Source organism: Gouania willdenowi, chromosome 12 (assembly GCF_900634775.1).
Source record: "Gouania willdenowi chromosome 12, fGouWil2.1, whole genome shotgun sequence".
Lineage (NCBI taxonomy): Eukaryota > Metazoa > Chordata > Actinopteri > Blenniiformes > Gobiesocidae > Gouania > Gouania willdenowi.
The window spans coordinates 24,227,127-24,244,183 of NC_041055.1; the positions used below are offsets into that span (position 1 = coordinate 24,227,127).

The following is a 17,057-nucleotide window of genomic DNA, read 5'->3' on the forward strand; positions in this document are numbered from 1 at the left end:
GCATCGGGTCGCATTGATATAGGTCTATGGGTCAGGTAAGAGCCAAAATCATATTTACCTGTTTGCTGTTGAGACGCGCGGTCTTGTTTCCGTGCACAATTCTGCATTCACTTTGATTGACAGTCTCAAAAACAGGAAGTCGAAGCCTATTGGCTGGATGCACTCTGCGATCTTTTCCATTTGTATGGGCGTCTATAGGACGAAGGAGGGACTTACATTAATGTATATGAATGACTACCAGCAGTAGACCATAGTAAAAGACTAGTTAGGTATTTTTTCGCATTTCAAAAGAATGATACATAAACATAGATTTCTCAGAAACTCCAGATATCAGCTTTAAAGTTCCGTCAGCTGTATTTTAGCTCATTTATTTTTAGCTACCTGCTAACCCTTTTATTTTATCCCTAACGCTAACTTTATCCCTAACCCAGGAAATACCCTAAAATGTTTATTTCTGTCGTATATGTATATTTAAAGGTGGAATTTGCCATGTTAAATATGTTAAAATAGAAAACTATTTATGTCAAAAGTGGGATTCAAACCCATGGCAGCGGAACAAAGAATCCTTAAATCAGGCGTCTTAGACCACTCCTTCTGACACAGTGAAAACACAGGCACATTACGCTTATGTAGAAAAGGTCTGACAACGTCATCGGTCGTACCCATAGTCCCGGGGGCTATGGGTACGTTTAACGTATCTCTAGACACTATCCTTTTTCAAAGTACGATATATATCAAAAGTGAGAAAATGGTTCTAGTGCTCTCTGGAATTGGTGGCAGGGGTGTTTTTGAGCGCATTTTGATAAAATACCCCGGTGACGATTTTCGCGATTTACTGAAAACACGTAATAATCAGATAAATATGTTTCAAAACATTTATATCATATTTGATATTGAAATGTCGACAATGATGAGACACATCTTCAATCAAACAACTTGAGTCGCTTCGAAATCTATTTTGGCCGTCAGATGACAAAAAGTGACAAAATTTCCCAGTCCATTCCAAGTTTCGGTTAATTTTAGTTTTTCCGATTTTGTCGGAATATAAGACGACAATGTTAGTTAGGGGACTATATTCAGGCAATAATTGTTTCTTCTCGCCAAAAGTTTTATTTAATGAGCTTGAGGGATGGACTGGGATGATTTTAAGACCATATACTACAATACTCTGCCCTACATATTGACGATGTTATGGGCAATCTTGCGCAAAATTATTCCCCAAGTCAAAATATTTTTGACTGTTATTTTGTCACTTTTTGCAAATTGTTTTATTGAAGATGTGTCAACATTTTGGTACCAAATATGACATAAACAAATGTTTTCAGGTATAATTTTTTTATGTGTTTCCGATAAATCGCAAAAATCCTCCTCAGGGCATATTCCTGAAATGCGTTCAAAAACAGCCATGCCACCAATTCCGAATCATTTTCTTACTTTTTATATATCATACTTTAAAAAAAATACAGCTGTATTTTGTTCTCTACCATGGGGAGGGGTGTCTCCCCATATAATGGCCTTTTGAGATATGTCCGTTAACCTATTATATGTCTTTTAACCGCTCATCCAAACTCTTATTTTTCTACGCTTTAATATGAATTCTGATCATTTTTCTCTTTACCATTCATTCCTTTGCAATGCAAACACTTAACCGGATTTTATTCAATTAACACACTGCTTTAATTGATTGTTATGTGTCCCACAGATTATCCACGGGGCTCCTCCTCCTTCTCTCTCCCACACACACACACACACACACACACACACACACACCCTCCTTAAGAAGCCCCAAAATGAAAAGACGCACACTGCCTCCAACATGCATACATTTGCACACACTTACACAACACACACACACACACACACACTCACACTCACACACACACACACACACACACACACACACACACACACACACACTCACACTCACACACACACACACTCACACTCACACACACACACACTCACACTCACACACACACACACACACTGCCTTCCCTTCGTTGCTGCTCCATTAGGTCTGAATTGTAGCTGTGACGTGTGGGACCCAAGGGAGGTGTTATTGTCAGGCCTGATTTACTCAGCACCATCTGACATGGGGCTGGGGGGTCAGTGTGTGCGTGTGTGTGTGTGTGTGTGTGTGTGTGTGTGTGACAACAGGCCTGAGAGTCCCTTATAGGAAGAGCAGTTAAAAGCAACAGCTTCAACGGTAGCTGCAAACCAATGACCAGTGTCTCCAGTTAAAACAGGATTTTATTCACTCCACACGTAACGCAATTGATCATCATTTAAGTCCGTGTTGTAGATTTATTAAAAATATTTTCAGCTTCTTTTTTAGTCTCAACAAAAGTCTGCCATAATTTTTTAACGATAAAAACTTTGCATTTTGTAGAAAATATTTACATTTGTATTACTTTAAGCTACCACAGCATGAATGTGTGTGTGTGTTTTTTTTTTTTTAAACCAATGTTATGTCATTGGGATTAATGTCTCATATCTTCACACAACAAATACATTCAGTTACATGGAACTATAAGGAACAACAGATGTCTAACCTATTTTAAAATATGTACAGTTTGGAAGTGTGATTCAAATACATCCAGTATTTTAAAATGTATTTATACCTATTTTCCAAACCCAACTCATGCATAACACATTTATTTTGTCCTATTCTAAAATGCGTCTTCCTTTTCATGATTTTCCAAAAAAAACATCAACATGAGAAGTTTTTGTGTCTCTTCACATTATTATATGCATTTAAAGACACATGATTTTAATGCATTACTGATTATAGAAAAAGACAATATAGAATCAGCTGTGACAAACATACACACAATGACTTTTTTAATGCATTTTTTTTGTTTAGAACAATCTCTAATTTACTTTTTCTCCTTGATAGTCCAGCTATTACCGTACTTTTGTATCGATGCTTTAGTGAACACGTGTCGAAATTAAGGCTGGGGGGCCAAATCCGGCCCTTTAAAGCATCCAGTGTGGCCCGCAGGAGAAAGTAAACATGACTAATTGTGTAAGTTGACAACTATATGGCACTCCATATACAGAAATTCAATGCCACTCTACAGGCTCTCAGTTTCCCCATGCTTATATCAGAAGCTGAAATTGTTAAACAATCTCTTAATTTTTTCAAAATCCTGTCATTTTCCACAAAAATGTTCACAAAATGTTCCCAAATTAATTACATCCGCTCTTTATTGCTTGGATATTGGCAGTGCCTTACGTACGTTACATATCATTTATACTGTATGTAAAAGTGCAAACAAGGCTAAATCTTTTTTTTTTAATTTCTCATTTTCCCGCCTAAAATCTGCTTCCCACGTGAGATAAAACTGGTCCATATTTGGCCCCTGAACCATGAGTTTGATTGACACCCTAGCGTTAGCACATGCCACGATATATATTAAATGTATGTTAATGATGATGTTAAATCCATGGTCACATGCTCACCTACATTTATAATCAGTTTTTTGTACTGTAACATCAACCTGCCCAGGGACTACAGGTGGAAATTAGCATTTTTGCTATAACCTGGTATAATGCATCCTTCCTTTTGGTCAATGTCAAATTGTGCACTGTCCCCGTCTAAATAAAAACCATCTCTGTCTTAAGATCCAATCTATACTGTGACCCTGACTCTTCAACACCTCAGCGATGACTGATTTTCTCAGTCAGTCATTCATTCCTTCATGACCAAACTTAAAAAATCACATACCAAACCAAACCTAATTCTTTCCTGAGGAAATAGTGGATTTCAGAGCCAATCTGACTGAGTGGTGTGAGATAATCCCAGTTGTTTCTTTAGGGGGAGTTCGTGCTGTGGTCACCAGTGACTCACACCTGCTGTGAGGATAAGAGAGATTAAATATTCACACATAAATTACATAAAGTGTGGCTAAAACATAAATGGGTGTAGTTTGGCAAAGTGGTGTGATTATAAGCTATAAATATGTCTTTTTGGTGACCTAAGAAGAACAATAAAGTACAGAGGAAACGTACCAAACAATCGTCACGTGCGATTAGGTCAGCTTTTGACTTTTCACTCTCGCCAAACGCACTCGGGTCGAGTTACACACCTGTTGCTTTTAAAAGGACAACAATGACCCTGAATGGTCGCTTAGCTAGACGGATTAGCTGAAACTCTGCCGCGCTGTTTCCTTTTGTGTTTCGTGGAACTCGAGGAGTCGAGCGGGTTTATGGTGGAGAATGAAGAAGGCAATTTGAATTCACTTCCACAGAATCTTCCTTCTGTTTTTCCGCCTTGTCCATCCGTCCTACGGCGTTAAAGAAAACACACGAACGTAAAACCACATTGGCGACACACAAGAACACATTCATGGCCACACGCGCACGCACGCACATTTTCTTTTTAATCTATTTAATTGAACCCGGCTTCGAATGCCTAAACAAATGAGGAAATTCACGGGGGGGCACTCGATCCCTTCTTGGATAATGGATTGGAGATTCCTTTCCCACAGGGGGCGTTTGGTCAAACAAGACCCCGTAATGTCTGAATTGACGAGTTGACTGCATCAAATTTTTCAGCTAAAGAGCTGTTGAACTTGTGATACAGTGTTGATAGTTAGCCAGGCGCTCACTGTGCAGACACAGACACTAGAATGTGCAAAATAAATAAACAAATAGATTTAAAAAAAAAAAAAAAAAAACAGGCAACAGGTATTAAATTCCTGTTATTTATTTCAGAACCATTATCAATACCAGACGGAATAAATAAGACTTAAAACTATTTCCACATAAACAAACGTATACATCAGGCCCCGGGTGCCAAAGTTCCTCTGCGGGGCTGTTTTTTTTTTTTTTTTTTTACCAGTAGAACAAAACGAACAAGATACATCTGAGAACATACAAATGCATAGAAGTAATTGGACCCCTCGGTACCATTTAAGACAACAAACACCTATTTCAATGACCTCCCTATCTTAGAGAATGTACAAAGTCCTCCTATCTGTGTTCTTATTCATGTCCAGCAAAGGGTTTGTATAAAAATATAGTCTCCACAACGATAAACCAGTATCTTTGTATTTATACATCTATGTGTATAAGACATTTGGCAACATACTGAAATTTTAAGACTCAGGATGACGAAGTTAAGAAATAACTATAAGAAGAGATGCTGTCAAAGGACATTTGGTGAAAATGGAAAAAGTGTGATCTTGTGGGTGTTTTAATGGGCTGTTTTTAAGTACTCTGTGCAGTGTGACTATTGATAGACCAAGTGCTTTAAACAAGGAACGTCTTCATCTTTGCTTCAGATGACACAAGTCCAATGGTTATGGCAATGAGTTATTTTGGAAATCCAATAACAGCAGTTTTTTTTGTTTTTGAGTGATTCATTTTGATTTCCTCAAATCCAACAAGACACAGAAAGTAGAGTTTGAAGTGGAAAAGTTCTTGTTGACCAATCAAAACTGTCCATGGTCCACTTCATCCAACCACGAGGCGGGACTAGCAGGAAAGTCTGGGTAACCTCCGCTGCTGCCGGTGGACAGGTCCGAGCTTGGACCATTGGCTGCCCCCAGAGAGACCCTCCCAGCAGCGTTGATGCCTGGCCCGCCGCCCTGGGTCATGATGGAAATACCAGAGTCGGGGTAGACGAGACTTGAGATGAGAGGCTGGTGTCTGGGAAGTTCCTGAAGAGACCCCGGAGACTGAGGAAGTCCGTAAGGGCTGTTGGAGCGGATGTCGTGGAACTGGTCTTGAGAAGGGAGAATGCCGTGCTCCAGAGGGAAGGAGCCGTGATTGGTTCCCACCTGGCGGTTCGCCATGGCTGGTGAGGACTCGCTCAGGCTGCTGTAGATGCCGTTAGTGTGGCTGAGCTCTGACATGGGGGGCTCGTCTGTGGAGGTGGAGAGATATAAGATCTGACTAATGAACAATTCCCATCAAGGCCAGTCAGAGAAAAAAAGCCAAATATGGAAGCATTGGATTCACTCATTAGAGAAAATGAATCGACACACTTGAGGTTAATGGCAGTTCGCCAACAAAATAGAAAAACTCTTACTTTCCTAAAATCATATTCAATTTTTCATCAAATAATTATTACCTCCTCCAAGGAGGGATTCATTCATTTATCTGTTTAATTGTTTGTTTGTTTGAATATCATGGAACATTCCATTACATTTTAAAGCTTATTCATATACATGATACTGAGTCTAGATCAGTTTCAGAAATGAAAACACGCCTCTCTCATCAATGGGGAAATTTTAATTTTAATCGTGGATCATGATTGATAGATCCTGATGAAATGTGACTCAGTTATGTCAGGCTAGTTCAGTGTTTTTCAACCTTGGGTTCGTGTCCCTATTTGGGGTTGCCTGGAAATTAAATGGGGTCGCCTGACATGTCTAGCAATTGATTACAAAAATACTACTGATGAAAATCTTTTTTAAGAAAAAAATGTTTTTTTCTTAAGAACATTTTGATAGCGCTTCGAGATGACCGTTGTTGTAATTTGCGCGAAATAAATAAAGTTGAATTGAATTATGAAATATTATTTTTCAAAATTTAAACACAATCTTAAATAACTGTATTCCATACTTTCACTTTCTCAAATATAAATAAAGTTCTAATAAAATGCAGTCTAAAAATATCTGAGATTGTGCAATTTTTTTCACTAATCCTGTATTTGTAACACTGTAACAAAACATGATCAAAAAGTAATTCGAGAAAAAAAAATAATAATATTTGAGGTCATCAGAAAATTGTGATATCGAAATGGGGTTTAGTAGTAGTTTATTTCAGACTTGTAAAAGAAATAAGAAAATATTTGTTTTATTCCCTTATTTTTTCAACTATTAATCAAATAATAAACTATAGTAAAAATAACAAGAAGACATAGTCATCAACATCCACCGCCAAAACGGAAAAAGGGCAATAACTGCGGAAAAAAATTATTGTGCGCTTCTCATTTTCGAACTCCATCAAGGTATTGATACCCTGAAGCCACACACCGTATTTGGTTATTCTATCATAAACAGTTTCTGAGAAAAGCTGTCCCCTTTAACTCGGACGGACATACGGAGCTCAAACCTATATCCTCCTTTCCATACTTTGTGGTGGGGGATAATAGATGTCTCGCTATGTACACAGTATAAAAGCTGGGAAGAAACACAAACAGTTTCTGAAATGCACATTTACTCTTTACCTGAAAATGAAACCTCTGCGTCGCTGTCCATCCCCTCCTCCTGAATGCTGTCCTTGTCAGACTTGGAGCCTCCACGTGACCTCTTCATGTTGCGAAAGTACTGTCCCCACCTCTGACGGCCTGCGTCTTTCTTCAGCCTTTTCTCTTTAGCTCGTCTGTTCTGGAACCAAACCTGAGAGGGAGTACGCACAATGTTTTACTACGAACAGCACAAACCAGTGTTGCTTTCACCCTCCTACACTCCTCTACTTTTTCCTTGCGCTGCAAATTCTAGTTTAGTTTGATGCATTAAGTTGAAGTTAATATTCCAGTACTGTCTACTCCTTTTACGCCTTTTTGTGTTCACGCTGGGAAACTGAAACATTGACGCCACAGTAATCCTCGGATCCACATCAGATTTATCACACATTTAATCAACTTCCTGACAGCTACAAGTTGTCCTCGCCAGGCCGAGCAAGCAGGTTAACGTGCCAACAACTTCAACTATTTCATTTTAAATGCACTTTGTTGGATATCTTTACACACTGCATTGTGGTGTTACAACGTTACCCAGGGTCGGGGTCAATTGTAATTGTAATTGTGTAACTGATAATTGATTACAATGATGGCATAATTATAATTGTAACTGTAATTTTAAAATCTGTTGCTGTCATAATAGTAATTAAATAGTAATTGAGTTCAGGTACATTACTTTATAATTGTAATTGCAACAAAAATGGTCCGTTGTAATTTAACGCAAAACCGGGGAACCATGTTAGAGTTCTATGTACAGTTCTACACATATGTAGTTAACAAGTTTTATAATATGTTTTATATCAAGAGACATTTTGCCATTTAAAATAATAATAATAAAAAATCTAGGGGTATGATGATACAAAAAAGGCTCAGACGCCCACATCAAAAATATTAAAAACTATATTTTCATTGATTAGGAAGCTTAACAAGATAACCAATAAATAGGAAATAAATTCTATGATAGATGTTTGTTTTTATTCTATTTTACAGCTGATTTAGGACCAGTTGTCATAAGAGATGCTAACAGAAAGCTAACACAAGAGGAAGGTTAACTTCTATTAGGTTATTTAATTCAGGCTCAGTAATTGTGATTTGACAACGTAATTGTAATTGACTTTCTGAGAATAAAAAAACTATTGTAATTTAATTGTAATTGAACATGGGTAGTTGAAAACGTAATTGTAATTGAAAAAGGTAATTGACCCCAACCCTGATGTTACCTTATCCTCACTTTACTGGTAATTAAAGTTACACTATGTGCTAAATGAAAGTTGGATCTAAAAAATGCATCATTTTCTTCAAATTTCGAATTCGCAAACAAATTGAATTCAGCACTTTTACTTTTTCTCTTAATGATATTCCACCCTGCGTTCGCCCTCTTCACCCCTTCCCTCCTGCTGAATAATGAGCACCACTTTAGTGGCTTCCCTCTCTACTTTTGTCCTTGCAAATAAAACAATATATACGACCACCACCTCTCAAGAGCAGCGTGTGGCTCTGCGGCAGCAGACAATATGCGAGGGGCCTCTCAGCATTGTTAACGAGCTGGCACTTAAACCAAGCCGACTTTGGCACGGACTTCATTTTACTCCATCTAGCCGTAAATTCCCTGCACACAACACAGGCGCAGAGGCAGAGCCACGGCCACGCCGGTTGGAGCTGTACGTGCTCCACTGACGGTGAGGTCAGGATACTGAGGGAACGGGCTCTAATGGATGATAACATACCTGCACAACCCGCATATCCAGGCCTGTTTCTGACGACAGCTGCTCTCGGACGTGACGGGCTGGTTTGGGGGAGTTGTTGTAGGCGTTCTTTAGGGTCTCCAGCTGTTTAGCAGTGATAGTAGTTCGTGGTCTTTTTGCAGTTGAGTCGGCTTCTGTGGAAGTAATGGACAATAAATAGTGTCATTAATCATAATATAGTTAATATGCAGCTTTATAACAAAGTTTTCAAAATGATAGGCGTAGATAGGGCTGGGCAATATATTGAGATTCGAGATATATCGAGTTTTCTGTTTTGGCGATATACCGTAGAAAATTACAATATTGCCTATATCCAAATATATTTTTGGTAACACTTTACTTGAAGTTTTATATATAAAGGCTGACATTAGGCTGTTATTATTATGACATGAGGCAAGGCAAGGCTAATTTATTTGTATAGCGCATTTCATACACAAAGCAAGTCAATGTGCTTTACATGATCAAAAAGTGCAACAGAAAACATTCAACAGCTTAAAATTTACAAAAGCATTAAAATCAGCAAAAAAAAAAAAAAATTCCAATCATTTAAACTCATCAACAAACATTACATCAACAACATGACCAAAAATCTCCCTCTCAATCATACGTATGAATAAGGTGTCATGGAGGCTGTCATTAAGTGTTGTTCGTTACCCTAAGAAAGTGTCTCTTTGTACGGACAACCCCCAGTGCTATTGGTACGGTTACCGAAGTACAAGTACATAGCGCCTTAGGTTTAGGGGTAGGTTATAACCTAATACCGCACCATTTCTTAGGGTTAGGTTTAGTCTTAGTCACGTGACCTAAACTGGCCAATGACTGACCTATCACGTGACCTAATCTGGCCAAATAGGGGCGCTGTGTACGGATAGAATGTCGGTTAATTGATACGGAAACCGTACGGATAGCCACTGCCTTACCCTAACCCCTAATGCTGCGTGCACACCGGATGTGTCACGAAATGTCCGTACGCCTTTATAAGCGGGACCAGACTAGGAAGGATTTGGTGTGGAGGAGAATCAGTGAGGAGGTGGTAGTAGCAGGTAAAAGTTCTCTCTGTAGCACTGAGCTAGGTTAGCAGTAGCCGCTAATTACACCGGCTTTTTTCACTGGTGGTTTATGTTTATGAGAGGAGAAAAAGGAGTTCAGCTCCTCGCTTCAGCAGGCAGTGAAACTCACTGAGTTTGATGTGTCGCTGGTGGGCGGGGCTTGGGGACATTCTTTGATCCTGCGGACCCTGTGGTACATTTTGTGCGGCAGATGCTTCCGGTGCTGCAGAAGACGCATTTGGTGTGAGCGCAGCATTACCCCTAACCCTACCTAAACCCACTAGATCCTTCCACCTAACCCAAAAATACCAACATAGCTCCAAAGGTGTCATAATTTAGCAAACGGTGTCATAATCCAATAAAGGTTGGAAATCACTGCATTATCGTCTATCGTATCATAACTCCCTAATAAATACACATTTTCTTGTTAAATTATAGTTTGTTTTTAAATGAATGTATGAACTTTGTCAAAGAGAATTTTCAAGAATCGCAAAGTAGCACCTGTTCAGACTGACTGCTCTATTTCCCACCCACATAATGACTACAGGAAGTCCCGACTAATGAATAAAACAACATGCAGCATCACATGACTGTGAATGAACATGTCTTTAAAAGTGGCAGCAATTTGCCAGCAATGTTAGAAACAAAGAAAAACGCATCTGCATCGTCCAGTCGTCAGTTTTTTCCCCACAAAAATAAATCAGTCCTAACAAGAAAATAATGCAACAAATAAACAAACAATAAAATCTTTCAGGTTTTTGAAGGAAAATTGTAAAATTATTAAAGTGTCAAACACACAAACACACATTTAATAGAAGGTTTTTCACTCAGGGGGTTAATATTAGTCCTGACAACATGAGTGTAGCAGATATGAGCTCTATGTTAAATTCCCATTTCTATTTTTTTTTCTCTATTAAATGTTAAAAAAGAGACACATTTCTATCTGAATTATTTCTTTCAGTCGACTTATCCTTAACCTTGTTCACAAAACATAAAAACCTCTTGTAGCAACTTGCAAAAACAGTAGTTTATTAGTAATTAATACCTTTACAGTTTTACATCCCAAATAAATGATCCGGTGCCTATGAACCTATAACTGGGCATCAGTGCACATCTGTTTGGCACCAAAGCACAACACAAAACTATCATCTTAAATAAATGCTGTGCAACTAATTTCACCCTGTTGTTAGCAAAATCCACTTCTGTGTTTTTTTTGGTGAAACTTGCATAAAGTTGCCGCGTAAATCTGTGCGAGGTGTCCAGTAGTAAATTAAAAACACAGATGGGAAGATAAAACCCAACCAATGCCACATTGACCAATCAGGAGCAAGCTGCTGGGATGTTCAGTATAGAGGAAAATATTATAAGTAGAAATGTATTTATTTATTTCACTACTGCGAGTGCTTTTATAGTGTTCGTATAGCATGACTGTGTGATTATAAATGCACTCAAACACAAGAGTTCAGATGAAAGAAAGAATGACTTAACATGATATCTAAAAAATAGATTTTACATTGATGAACTTAAAAAAACAAAGTGTTGCATGGAAATTTTCTTAAAATTAATTAGCCATTTAGCATAACATTATTACTATTATAGTATTAATATTTATGATTAATAATAACTAATGACAGGAATGAACAGGTCTATGGAAGCCTGTTTCCGCAACTACATTTTTTTTTTATATCACTACAGCAAGTCATAATTATAAGATAAAAGTCATAAATATGAGATTATGACATAGTGTGGAAAATAGTGGAAGTACATAAGTCTCTTTGAAAATTTCAATTGAAAATTGTTTTGTTAAAATTATTACTTTAGTTACTCATAATTATGACTCTCTATCTCATATTTATGACTTTACTAACTCATATTTATGACTAGCCATAGTGATTATTTATATATATATATATATATATATATATTTATTTATTTATTCCCTTCCATATACTGTAGGTCAGTCGACGAAATAAATGAATGAATGAATAAATAAATATTAATAAATTAATATTGTTTATGTACCAATGTTTTATTTTATTTTTATTTATTTATTCAATTTATTTCTGGTTGCATTCACAGAAGTTTTGTTATTCTTTTTTTTTTTTTGTACATGCCGAAAAAGGAGACGAGAGAAGCAGTTTGCTTATCCAAGTCCCGTCCCCTGTTTGGTACACAGAAAATTTACATCAAAGCTTGTCTCTCTGGTCAAACAGTCTGTACACAATTTCATTTTTTTTTTTTTTTTTGTCCTCTGTGTATTGGTATTTGTTACCAATACACAGAGCACAACACAGTAGCTTGCTCCTAATTGATTTGATGATTCATTTTAAACATTTAACTGCATGTTTTTTAAGACTCTCAATGGCCTTGTCCTACCTATAGACTGTAATAAAGATGGACGTGACGTCCTCCATAGTTCCCACTCAACGTTCTTGAAGCCAAAACGCGGCACTTATAGGGGCGCTGCCATCTTGGAAATTTGCGCAGTAGGGTCCGGTGGGAGGAGCCCTGGTAACACACTCCGCCCAGTTTGTATAACTGGGCGGAGTGTGGCTGCCAATCGTTATCATATATGACGTCAAATCCCGTTTTTCAACCTCAAACAACTTATTTCAAACAAACTTCACAGAAACATTTGCACTTGAACATAATGTGGGGTGATAATAACTAATGATCAAAGCAGAGTTTAGGTTTGGAAAAAAAAATGATGTGACGAGTATTTTGACTTTACAGTTAGACCCAAATCCCATTCGTTATCATTGAGGAGGCGGGGTTTATGACCTATACTGCAGCCAGTCAGAAAATAAAAGCTTACCTTCTGCGATGGCTTGTCCCGTCCATCTTTTTTACAGTCTATGGTCCCACCTCATTTATAAAACTTCATCAACAAATGCTGGAATTTAAAAATAAAAATAAGTTGTCCAAATAACTTTATGAAAACCCAGCTCTTTATGACACCCATATTAAATAATTGAGTGTAGAACACAGCACCCAACACCAGGGATGTATTTGAGATGTAAAAGCACAATTAACAGACTCCACCTCCATACGATCACTGTGTAGTTGTTATGCTGAGAGTGATGTGGTTTACTTTTATGGCTCACCTCTCTGTTTGGCAGTCTCGTAGTCGGCCTTACAGACCAGCCTACTGTCCTCCATCAGGTAGTACTCGTCTCCCGTGGCCAGTTGCCTTTTGCAGACGATGCAGGCGAAGCAGTGCAGATGGTAGACGAAGTCCTGTGCCCTCCGGACCACCTGTGTGGGCGGGATGCCCTGCTGACAGGCGGCACACTTGGTACCAAACCTCCTTTATAGGGAAACATCAGACAATCAGAATGCATTAAAACACAGTTTATGATGAAAAAGCTACACACTGTCACTGACAGGTGAACTTTGTTATAGATTTCAAATGTTTTCCTTCATTTAACTCCAAAATTCCTGTTGTTTTTATTAGTTCATTAGTCCAAAAAGAAAGGAAAAAAGGTTGAAATTAATCTTTTGTTGACATTTTGGCGCTTTGCATTGTGGGATGTGGAGTCTTGTAAAAAATAGAAGCGTTTTTACTTCATTCTTACTGTGATTTCTTCTGTTTTTTTTTTTGTTTGTCAGTCAAGGAGGACAGTAGATTCAATTGACACCATTTTTGTTGTAGTTTGTTCCCTGTATTCCCCTGACATCAGACTGAAAAACACTTCCATGCACCTGTCTCCGCCACTCAAAATCCCACAATGCAATGCGCGAAAAAGTCAACAAATGGAGTGTTTAGGGTGGAGATGAAAACAAACTTTGAAGCAGCGAATTTCAACGTCTTTCCTTTTTTTTTTTTTTTGGAGTAAATAATGATTGATTCATTGATCTGAGACATGTTAGAACACGATATGTAACAACGACCCAAAATGTAACAATACCCAAATTGTTATTTAAAAAAAAAAAGTCATAAAACCTGAAATGTAATAACTAATATAACAAAAGTGCTGATCCCGAAATGTGATACAATTTATTTTTTTTTAATAAAACCTAAAATGTTACAACTGGTCAGTAACGTAACCTCTTTTGTCTTTACATATATATATATATATATATATATATATATATATATATATATATATATATATATATATATATATATAAATAACCAAAAATGTCAGGGTTCTCCAAAAGGCTTTAATATATCTACACATATGCATTTGTGTATGATACTTCTCTCTACTTAGAAGCAATAAGCCTTTTAATCCATAATTCATTGACTCACTCAATGACAATTATTACACTATTAGGGGCAAATATTTTCCCTGTCCCATAATGTAATAATGACAGCAAAAGGTTTTTACGTTTTGGGCTGAGCATCTGTTACATTATTGATCAGATGTAACATTTTGGGTCTATTAAATTTCTTTTTATTATATTCCGGGCTCAATGCTTTTGTTACATTATTGACCAGTTATTACATTTCGCGTTTTATTACTCTCTCTCTCTCGCTCTCTTTTTTTTTTTTTTTTTTTTAAATAACAATTCGGGTCATTGTTAAATATCGGGCTCTAACAAGACATACACTCTAATGTAAAATTATGGCAGTGGCTATCCGTATGGTTGCCGTATCAATATACCGACATTCTATCCGTACGCAGCGCCCCTATTTGGCCAGTTTAGGTCACGTGACGAAGACTAAACCTCACCCTAACCCTAAAAAGTGTTGCGATATTGGGTTATAACTTAACCCTAACCCTAACACACTAGTACTTGTACTTTGGTCACTGTACCAATAGCACCGTGGACCGTACAAATAGACACTTTCTAAAATGATCTGGGTTAGCAGCTACATAAGGTTCCTGTGTAATGCCATCACGGACCTACAGAGGGCCGTGCCCTGCAGTTTGAGAACAGCCACATCAGATTGTAAAAATGCAAAAAAAAAAGAAGAAGAAATAAGTGAGCTTCCTACTTAAAGAAGTCCTCTTTGCAGTACACGCTGTCTCCTCTGCTGAAGCACTTGTCGGCCAGCTGTGCCTGGCAGTCGCTGCACTTCAGACACTTGCTGTGCCAGTGTCGATCCAACACTTTGAGGATGAAACGGTCCACGATGTGCTGACTGCAGCCCGCACACACCGGGATCTCTGCATGATCAGAACAACAACCCTGTGTTAGCACTGTGTACTAAACGTGAACACAGCTGGCACACTGCAAACAATCTGCTAATGGACACCAGAGGTTATTAATGACGCACACACGGAGGACGATTCTGTTCTGATCTGCGCCGTGAACGCACCACACTGTTGGAGAACACGTGGCGTTGGCTGGATTATTATTATTATTATTATTATTTATTGTTGAATGTTCTATAAAAATAGTTATTTTATTTTGTTGTTGTTGCATGTTTTAATATAAAAGGCTACTTTGTAGAATGTAAATTACTGAAAACTAAAAAAAAAAAAGAAAAAGCAAAGTCTCACGTATCAAAGGCCGATCGAAATACTATTATAATAAAATCCATCTAAGATAAATTAAATAAGGCAATGAAAAAAATGTACGTTTTTGATTATTCTAAATTGGAATTCTTATTTAATCAGTAACAATTCAAATGATTTTAAATTGAAATGTTTCAATATCAGTTACATAATATGATTTTTCAGTGTCCCTTAAGTTTTGAAATTTCAAAGCAGGCAATTTTGTGTTTATTCAAATGCTATTTTAATTTTTAACGTTGTAGGCTACCGGATACGTTTTGAAATATTAAATGTTAGACTACGTGTAAATATAACTTTAAAATAAATAAATAAATAAAATAAAAATCCAAGAAACAAAATTTGAAATCGGACAGAAGGCTTTTGTTTAATATACATGCATAATTTATCACTATTGTTACTAAAAATGTTGTAAACACTGTCTCTGTTTGCTGCAAAATAATAATAATAATATTATTCGTCACGTCACAAATATTCCCTGGATTTGATTTGGATTGAAATGAATTGCATTGAATGTCGATCTGTTAATATGGCCACATCAAAAATGCCAAATGCAGTAGGCCTACTCCGGAATTGTAGTAAATAAACACGTTAAAATGGTGCTATAATGTTTGAAAACGTAGCATGCAAAAAATATATATTATTATTATTATTACATGAAAATATGTCGTGATTTGCACAGATGCTGTCATTTACTTGGAAGATTGTGAGTTGGTAAAGCCTTCTGCACCTCTTCTTTAACCTGGCCTGGAATGGCTGAGTCAGGAACTACAAGTTTCATTTACTGAATTTATTCTATAATTAGAATAATACAATATAGGGGTTGTCCTTTATTCTTTCCTTTCTTTTGTTTTAATAATAATAATATCCATGTTTTAATTTGTCTCCAAAAACAAAAGAAAAAAGAAAGAAACCCCAACAATTGTCATTAAATTATTGATTTTCTTTCATTTTTTTATTCGTTATGTTGCTCTAACTGTTTAAAAAATATCACTTCAAATAAAAAGTATACTAAAAAATTGTATTTTTTCTTACATATTTATTAAATATAAAATAAGGTTTTTGTTTCTTTTTAAAACCCACATTTTAAGGCAATCCCATATAAGCATGCAAACAAACAAACTAATACTATATGGCATTTAAAGATAGTAATCCGATACATTTAAAGAAACAATCTACTGATGTGATGTAAAGCTAATAAAAAAACACTCTCAGACACGGATCTGTTGCCTGTTAGTGAAGCAAAAAAACGCATAAAGATGACGATCAGACGCCATCAGGCCTCTTTATTACTAATTAAAACGAAGCCGGGGCCACTTCGTGTGCCATCGGTGCAGGGAATCACATTCCTATTGTTCTGCAGGTCCATCATGAAACATTAACGCACCGGTTCTGGCGGAACCACCGGCCAAAGTGCGGGGGCAGCCTCGTCCACAGCAGGTGGAAGCTGCAGGTCATCTTTAATTTAGTGCGTTCTGCTGCGGCCACACACACACACACACACACACACACACACACACACACACACACACACACACACACACACACACACACACACACACACACACACACACACACACACACACACACACACACTCTCTCTCTCTCT

The 17,057-nt window shown here is 37.2% G+C and overlaps 1 protein-coding gene across 2 annotated transcripts in view; it reads right to left on the bottom strand.

The window, feature by feature from the left end:
- Nucleotides 1-5,149: 5,149 nt before the first annotated feature.
- The window catches only part of lhx3 (LIM homeobox 3), a 14,680-nt gene continuing 2,772 nt past the window's right edge, over nucleotides 5,150-17,057 (bottom strand). For both annotated transcript variants that reach the window (XM_028463015.1, XM_028463014.1), the window contains exons 2-6: nucleotides 14,929-15,100; nucleotides 13,091-13,293; nucleotides 8,920-9,071; nucleotides 7,178-7,349; nucleotides 5,150-5,869 (exon numbers count right to left, since the gene is read on the bottom strand). In XM_028463015.1, coding sequence (XP_028318816.1) covers nucleotides 5,436-5,869; nucleotides 7,178-7,349; nucleotides 8,920-9,071; nucleotides 13,091-13,293; nucleotides 14,929-15,100 — 1,133 coding nt within the window. In that variant the 3' untranslated portion in view covers nucleotides 5,150-5,435. The remainder of the gene's footprint in view (nucleotides 5,870-7,177; nucleotides 7,350-8,919; nucleotides 9,072-13,090; nucleotides 13,294-14,928; nucleotides 15,101-17,057) is intronic.